The following is an 8,755-nucleotide window of genomic DNA, read 5'->3' as shown; positions in this document are numbered from 1 at the left end:
CCCCCCCCCCCCCCCACCCCCCCCCCCCCCCACCCCCCCCCCCCCCCACCCCCCCCCCCCCCCACCCCCCCCCCCCCCCACCCCCCCCCCCCCCCACCCCCCCCCCCCCCCACCCCCCCCCCCCCCCACCCCCCCCCCCCCCCACCCCCCCCCCCCCCCACCCCCCCCCCCCCCCACCCCCCCCCCGTGGCCATCACCACCTCCTGTGGCAGCATATTCCAAACACCAATCACAGGTTGCGTGAAGAAGTGTTTCCTTTTATTAGTCCTAATTCTTCCCCCCAGCATTTTCAATGAATGCCCCCTGGTTCTAGTATTGTGAGAAAGAGAGAAAAATTTCTCTCTGTCAACAATTTCTACCCCATGCATAATTTTATAGACTTCAATCATATCCCCCCTCAGACGTCTCCTCTCCAAACTAAAGAGTCCCAAATGCTGCAGCCTCTCCTCATAAGGAAGGTGCTCCAATCCTTCAATCATCCTCGTTGCCCTTCTCTGCACTTTTTCTATCTCTTCGATATCCTTTTTGAGATGTGGCGACTTCTTTGGAAGTGGGTGGGTTCTAATCTATTGATAATTGGTTGTACAGTTAGAACTTCAGACTACAGGTACCCACAAGCCATCTTGGAAAGAGCACTAACAGCAATAGTCTTGCTGGAGGCTTTGGAGGGAAGGAAGGGGGAAAGAGGGCGGCGGCAGTTGTGGGGGAGAGATGGGGAAGGCAAGGCAGGCAAGATCAAACCCAGCCTTGTCAACTGCACCAAGTTCACTACTCCTCTAGATTTTTTTTTTTAAGCCAGCAGGAGAATCTGATTGCCTGAAATGGCTGCAGGTAGAGTGAGAGGTAGATTGGTATGGGTGGGGGAAGCCAGGGAGGAGTGAGTGGCATTGTCTTTATTTCATCGTTATTTTGCTAATGCTTCATCATCCCCAGGCTTCGCTGATGTCATTATTTATAACACTTTATGGATGAACAGCCAAATCAGTTAAAATTGACTGATTCTATTGACTACTTGACTTTTCTTGCATAGTCATGCCTCAACACCTGTCTAACTGTTCAGTGGGGTCACATAAGTCAGCTACAACATGAAGGCAAAAAAAAAAGCTACCTTTTTATGTGAGGTTTTACAGAGGATTCATGTGCTTAAAATAGAAAAAGTGGAATTGGAAAAGGTAAGAAAATTAACTGCAGGCCTAGGTGGGGCAATAAAATAAGAAGAGAGAACCTGGTCTTTACAGTCACTAACTGTACCATGCTAAGTAAGGTTACACCCGAAGTCTATTACCGTCATAAGAATAGTGTGACTAAGCTTACCAGGACTCTGTGAGCTAAAAGTGAATTTACAGAACAAGCCAAACTATTCAACTAGCATGCAACTTTCTTTATCAGCAATTTGATGTGACGTCACCCACGACCCAGTGCTTGCTGAGGAAATTACCTTTACCTTTATTTATCAAAAGCATTTCTGCTGTGATTGAATTTTCCTTCCATTTTGAAAGGGCTTGTAGGGGGAGGGAGGTGTGTGTGTTGGGGGTGGGGGAATTGGATTGTGAAGCCCAAATCCAGAGCTTAGAAACTAGTAATATGCTTCCTTCTGTTTTAGTAACTGTCATCCTTTAGCTGCAGGTTGTAAGTTTGTAAAAAAATGGAAATTTTGGAGAAAAAATGGAAATAGCATTGCACAGGGGAGAGGTTAAATATGGTTTTACCTCAAGAGCTCTGGACATCAGGTCCATGCTTAGCTTCTTGTTCGCCGGAGAAGTTTTTGTCTCAGTCTAAGCTGCAATATGACCATAAGAATAAAGTGGCATGCAAAGTGTTTGCTGTTTACACCTGTAAAGTGCTACATAAATTAAAAACCTAAGAGATCTGGAGGAGAATTCTCCAAACCAAAAATGGTTCCTTCATTGAACTGTGTGACAAAGCATGTAAATATGGGCAAGCCATAGGACATATGGATTTTAAAAAATTGGTTGCTGTGACTTTAGGAATGGGGGGGGGGGGGAAATTGCCGCAGAGATGAGTTGATTTGATGAGAAGCAGAGGCCAATCAAGGAAAGTTTATTACAGAACTTGAGGCGCTATTCAGGCCATCTTTTCTTGAAGCAACTGATTGGAACCTTCGGAAACTCTGTTGTAACAAATGTGTTACAAATGTAACAAATGTGTTACAACATGTTTCAAGTTACATTTACGCTTTCATAATGGTCACCAGACATTTACTCCATTCTTTAAGCAAATACCACTTTCTACATAACTTTTTTTTTAAAAATACAAAATTTTATTGTAAAAAGTTAATGCAATACAATATTAACCAATATGTAAACGAGATAGCTTCAGCCACAGTGCAAATGCCTTACACAACAGCAAATAAATGCCAGCTGTTATATAACGAACCAAGATATTTTCTAATCTACCATTAACCAACATTAAAAGAAGATGAAATTGATGGATAAATATGGGATTTTAATGACTTCAAGGCTGCAATCCTAAAAACAGTTTCCTGGGAGGAAGTCCCATTGAGTTGTGGGACTTTCTTCTGAGTAGATCTGGCTAGGTTTTCTCCATCAAACTTGCAGTGCTGGTCTTCATGGTTTCCACTGCCCTGGTGGGCTTCCTTCAAGGTGTGGGCCAGTCTAAAGCTCAGGGCATTTTCACAAGAAATCTGAGAAGCATTGGAACAGGGGTAGGACATAGTGAGAAGCTGCTACATTATTACTGCTTTTAAAAATGCTCTTTTTCAAAAGAAGAGAGACTGAACTATTAACATTTTAACAGTACAATTGAATCTTCTGTCAGTCAAAATGCTTAATTTACATGCCTTTGCGGCTAGACAAGGCGTTCCTTAGACACGGAACTTGTACAAGAGTACCAAAATGCTCGAAAAAGCAACATGAAAATGGAAAACTTGGATTTAATGTCTTTAACATGCATAGACGTCAATGGAACTACTTCAGTGTAAATCACAAACCTTTACTTTGGCTGGGTGGTCCAGCAGAATTATGTCTTAAGCTTATTAAACAATCCATTTCAATCTGGATCTAACTTTCTCCAGTAAGACCTGTTAAATCCATCCCTTTATACAGAGGAATGCCTCCAAAGGTGGTCCAAGAAATGTCAGCTTTGGGGGGGAAAGCCTCTTACACCAGCGAAGAATATGTTTGCTTCTTAGCAACAGTCTCTAAGTACACATATGTGGACCTCCTCAGATTCATTCCTTCGTGGTGAATTTTTCTCCCCTGGTGCTTTCTTTCTGTGCAGCCCTGGTTCTGAACCCTCATCTTGCTCCTACTACTTCTTTTAAGATAATGTTGGTTCTTACAAGTGGAATAGAAGTATAATATGTAAACATACATATTGGACATTAATACTGAGTCTCCCTCAGCAACACCTTTCATATCCGTATCAGCCCTAGGAATCTTAAAATACCAAGTTACTTTGCGATTCCACACAACCAGCCATTAAAGGCTACTACTGCAAGCTTATCTTCACACTCTGGGACAGTCCTGTGTTTGTTTGATGTTGCTTTGCACCAGGTGCTTTACCTGTTGCTGTTATCCCTCAACAGTAGATACAGTTTAACTCTTCTGTATGTCCTTTGGCATCTGTTTGATTAGGACTATGCCACAGACACATTAGAAGTCTGTTGAAGTGCCGAATCAAGTTCAGTGGCTTGCTGTTGCTGCACGGAAACTTCATATGATGGTGGCTGCTGTTCCTGAGAGCTGGTCTCCTCAATGAATTGCAGACTGCTCTCTGTGTATAGTGGGGGAGGTATGTTGTAGGAAACCATTTCTCCTTCCAGTAGGCAATCTGGCAGTGGGAATGTCTGCTTTCCAGGATCAGTGCTGTCTTCATAAGATGGGGGGTAGAAGTCAGGCCTGTATGACACCATCAAGACAAACACATACTGAGTTATTTCTGTGTAGAATTGGAACAGGCTGTAGATCTCGAGAGGAGCAGCATCACACCCCAATGTGCACCCACCCTGTTCTTCAAAGACCATGTCTGCTCTTCACAATGCCCTCTCATCTGTCAATGTAAAAAGCACCTTATTTTTGTCCAGTTGTTTCCCACTCCTTTTCTTCTATGAGAAACCCTCTACTTGAAAAGGAAATACTTATTCTTTCTAAGCTGACTACATAGGGAGATTTATTTTGCAGTATGGTCCACAAGCTTGTTCAAATGGCTAAGTCTTTCTCTGCTTATCTAACCAGAGTATGTGCTTGGTCGTATTTATAGTTCAGCTGCTTTGCCTATTGTGTGTGTTTATGGTGCTGTTACCACAACAGAGTAGGAAGTGATATTTGTAACCATGGTCCATTAACAGACTCTGCCAGGCAGCAAGTCAGCGCAGATTGACTTAAGGAAGTGTTCATTGTCAAAGCGCCAGTCTTTGCGTAGGTATGAAAAAGACAAGTGACGTTTACAGGAACCTAAGGCACAGGCTGTGCTGTGAAAAGCCTTTGTGAGAATTACTGAAGCAATAAACTGAATGATACAAAGTGTGCCCTGATGGCCAGTCCAATCTTGTCAGATCTTGGAAGCTAAGTAGGGTTGGCCCTGGTTAGTACATGCACTGCAGACCACCAAGTTGCTGTACAGAGACAGGTAATTTATATCTTTTGCCTTGAAACCCCTGTGAGGTCACCATAGGTTGGCTGTGACTCAGTGACATTTTGTACATACACAAAGTATAACATTTAAATTACCATTGGGGGGTGGGGGATACTGCAGGACCAAATGCACCAATAGGTTTGAGCCTGCAGGTTATATAATTTTACATTAACCCATTAATGCATACACTGCTTCTATATAAATTGCACTTTAACTCCTAGAAATGCACTCACTGTGTCTGCTACACATTCCAGCTGCCAGGATATAGTTCAGATATACTGAGTCTGAACCATCTCTCCCATCATGAAACTCTGCGTACCAGCAGCCCTTGGAGATAAGGTGTATGACCCCAGGCAAGAATCTATAAACCCTGGTAACTTAGTTATGTACTTGTTACATGTTGTATGAGTGGGACTTGGCAGTGTATGCAGAACATCTGCTTGCCATGCAGAATGTCCCAGATTCATTCCCTAGCATCTCCAGTTTAAAAACTCAGGTAGTGAAAAACTTAGAACTGAGACCCCTAAAGATCAATTGCCAGTCAGCATAGGCAATACTGACCTTAATAGATCAATGATCTGACTCAGTATAAGGAAGCTTCATATGTTTATGTGCATATTGCTGACCTGCTAAGGTAGATAGAGAGGCCTTTTGTACTCACAACAGCTCTATGAAGCAGGCCAGCCAGAGAGGCAATAACATATCCAAGACAGACAACCCAATCAACTTAGAAGCTGGATAATGACGTTATCTAGTTTCCTTACATTTGAACATTACACTGCCTCTGTCCATAGCAGAGTGTGGTAAATAGATAATGTTCCCAACACAATGGCTAGAAGCACCATTTCACGTTTCCATTGGTATCTATCCAAGCTGAAGACGGATAGGACCAAAATTAATTGAAATCAGTTTGATTTGAGGAACAAACAGGATCAAGGGCATTCTTGAAATACAATTTTGATAGCAGACAAGAAATTGGGATTCTTTTATAGTATTAATTGACCAAGAAAATCCTTCAAAAGTCTGAAGTAGAACAAAATATTCACTATACTGAAGTAGACAGGACAGATGATTAGGAAAGTATAGTATTATACTGCCTTGTAAGGTCACTTAGGATAGGTGTTTCTAGGGCATACACTTAACAAATTGATTGATTGGTTGATATGAAACAAATATCCAGAAACTAAATAATAGAAATGAAAGATCAAGACCAAGAATTAAAATAGAGTAGGTACGCAAAACCTGTAATTGTGCCAGCTGGCATGAGAGAAAGAAATGTATATGAATAAATATATGGAATTTAGTTCAACAAAGATGTGAAATAGGGATCTTGGTAAAATGTACAGGAAGTCTACAGAACAAAGAATGTGTAAAGTGAATTAGTTGGAGGGGGAAATTAATGAGCAGATACTTAATAAGCTGGAAAGGGGTAGAAGCAAAGAATAAAGGGGCATTCTAATGTAGTAAGGCTCATTGAAGGTATTCCTAAAGTGAAAGTGGACAGAAAGACAGCAGAAGGAAGACCTGGCTACAGAATGAAAGATGAAAAGGATGTAGGCATCTGTGGATATGAAAAGACAGGAAAAGTGGAGATAGTATTTTTAAAAGTTATGCATTGAATCCTATCAGACATACCTGTCTATAGTAGTGATGTGACTATCTTGAAATCTAGGATTTCGCTGGATAATTCTGTGGAATAAGCTCTTGTGTTTGCTGGCCTCGTGATAAGTGCTCCAGAAAATTCCAGAGATGAGAAGGAGAAACCCCAATGGCAAAAGGAAATATTCAATAGGCACATTATTGCATTTGCAGGTAGAGGAGCCTGTCGAGATGCAAAAGGCTCCGGAGCAGATAACGGCAAAGCCTAGCAGGAGCACGCACAAGCGAATAAATGATAAAAGGTTCTTTGGCATCTTTGCAGTCAGCCCACGCATTTGGTTTCACCTGATTAGATCTTCTTCAGCTCTGCTTCCTGGCTAGGTCTTGGATGGTTTTATACGTTCAGGCATCAATTGGTCTTTGGACAAGGAAAAGTAGCAGGTACTGTTAAGATACTCATTAACCATTGGATGCAGCTGTAATATCCCAAGAGATTAATTTATAATCAAAACATGGCTCAAGAAGGCACAACAAACACTTCCTTGTATTGTTCTGCTGCCAGAATAAACTCAGCAAACTTTTCCTGCTAAGGCTGAAAATGGCTAGCCGTGCAAATGGAAACATGGATTGGAACAGCAGAAGCAAGCTCTTCCTAGTCTGTTCTATACTTGCATTTTTTTTTCATTAAAAACAAAAGAAAGAAATGTTCATTGTCCTTAATACAATGAATGGAGAAAGCTTTGTGGTATGTTAAACAGTTCTTGGCTGTTGAAATCTTTCAATATCTTGATGATCTCTGTGAAGTCTATCCAGCTGCTATATGCCTGACATTAAAATTATATGTGAGGTTTGCTTGCAAGTGTCAGGTAGAGTTCAGACATCACAGGAAACCATGTTTTACACAATGCAGACAGTCTAAAAAACCCTGGAGTTGCTCAAACTTGTCTTGGCAGCCCTGCTTCTAACTCTCTTTTAGCCAACTCCAGTTCCATTGCAGGCAACCTTAACCTTTGATGTTTCTGATCTGGCAAATTGTGCTCTTGAGGTGGCTTGATAAAGGTATAGGGATAGGAAGGAGGGTGTTCTCTCTGGCTTTCATGCACCTTTCATGTCGTGATGATGGGATTTGAAAAAGCTGACAGAAATGAACAGTGAAAAGAGTAATGGAGGGAGGGGAGGGGGAATGAAATTCACTTGCATCAAACAGGGCTCAGGGGTTCCACAAAAGCTTGCTTTTAGATCTTCACCACTGTGAATTTGGTTAGTGTTCCAAATAAGTAGTTTTGCAACGTGATTATAATTATGCACACTGCCTGGGAACTGCACACATCCTTGTCACGTTTAAGAAAATGTGCAAAGGAATCAAGGTCACTGAATTGCCACCCAGTCACACCATTAAACTGTTATAAATCAACCCAGTGCTAGTTCATTTGCTGTGAACTTCAGTGTTGTCATTCCTCACTGTATCTGTCTATACGACACAGAATCTCTCTGTGCAAACCTGCCAGGGATCTTGGAATGTGCTAAATGTTTAACAATAGTAACAATAACGAAGGTGCACAAGGAAGTATTGCAAAATTTAAATACAAAATATGACACAGAAAAAAAAATCTAAAAGTTACAGTTGACAAACTTAAAAGCTGCATTCAGGCACAATGATAAGCTGTGGTCTATTAAAATCATATCTGGTATAACTCCCCCTGGTATAACTCTGGCAATCTGCCAGACATAAATTGCAATTTCAAATTTGCATGTAAACCTCAGTTTGTCTGTTTTTCTTCTACCACCCAGACATATTCCTGCTAAGTTGTCTCTAGCCATCAGGCATGGCTCTACTCAACAATTTGAGGTTTATGATTTCAGAAGTAAAAATTAGGATAAACTGTAATTAGCAAATCAGCCATAAATTCTAGTTTGAAATCCCAGCTAATGAACTACCTGCATTCAAATACTACAACTAAACAGGGTACAACCTATTTCAGAGAAATTGACCAAATAGGCAAGGAGGAGGAGTAACACTATATGATAGGGATGATTACACCCGTGAGGAGGCCCATGACTTAAATCCTGGAAGTCAGGTTGAAATCATCTGGGTAAAAATTAAGGGGGAGAGCAATAACAGTGATGTCATTGTGAGAGTCTATTACAGATCCCCAAGCCGGACTGAAGACTTGAATAATGCCTTCCTGGAACAGATGACCAACCTTTCAGAAAGGAGAGATGTAGTAGAATTGGGATATTTCAATTATCCTGATATTTGTGGGAAGATTATGAGGTCCAACAAATCCATCACTTCCCTTACAGATAGTTTCATGGTCCAGGAGGTGGACGAAGCAACAAGGCGATCAGCTATTTTAGCTCCAATCCTAACCAAGGCTCATTCCGCACACGCAGAATAATGCACTTTCAAACTGCTTTCAGTGCTCTTTAAAGCTGTGCGGAATAGCAAAATCCACTTGCAAACAGTTGTGAAAGTGGTTTGAAAATGCATTATTTTGCATGTGCAGAAGGGGCCCAACAGTGATGACCTAGTTCAGTG

The 8,755-nt window shown here is 41.5% G+C and overlaps 1 protein-coding gene across 1 annotated transcript; it reads right to left on the bottom strand.

The window, feature by feature from the left end:
• Window positions 1–2,267: 2,267 nt before the first annotated feature.
• On the bottom strand, window positions 2,268–6,551 carry TMEM252 (transmembrane protein 252). The gene is made up of 3 exons (XM_048504381.1): window positions 6,253–6,551; window positions 3,546–3,881; window positions 2,268–2,665 (listed from the first exon to the last, which is right to left on the bottom strand). The coding sequence occupies exons 1-2, from the start codon at window positions 6,549–6,551 to the stop codon at window positions 3,620–3,622; spliced, it is 561 nt and encodes a 186-aa protein (XP_048360338.1). The 3' UTR covers window positions 2,268–2,665; window positions 3,546–3,619.
• Window positions 6,552–8,755: the final 2,204 nt, after the last annotated feature.

The sequence above is a fragment of the Sphaerodactylus townsendi genome, linkage group LG07, assembly GCF_021028975.2.
Source record: "Sphaerodactylus townsendi isolate TG3544 linkage group LG07, MPM_Stown_v2.3, whole genome shotgun sequence".
Taxonomy (NCBI): domain Eukaryota; kingdom Metazoa; phylum Chordata; class Lepidosauria; order Squamata; family Sphaerodactylidae; genus Sphaerodactylus; species Sphaerodactylus townsendi.
The sequence above is the reverse complement of the archived record's forward strand: the minus strand, read 5'-3'. Positions and strand labels throughout refer to the sequence as shown.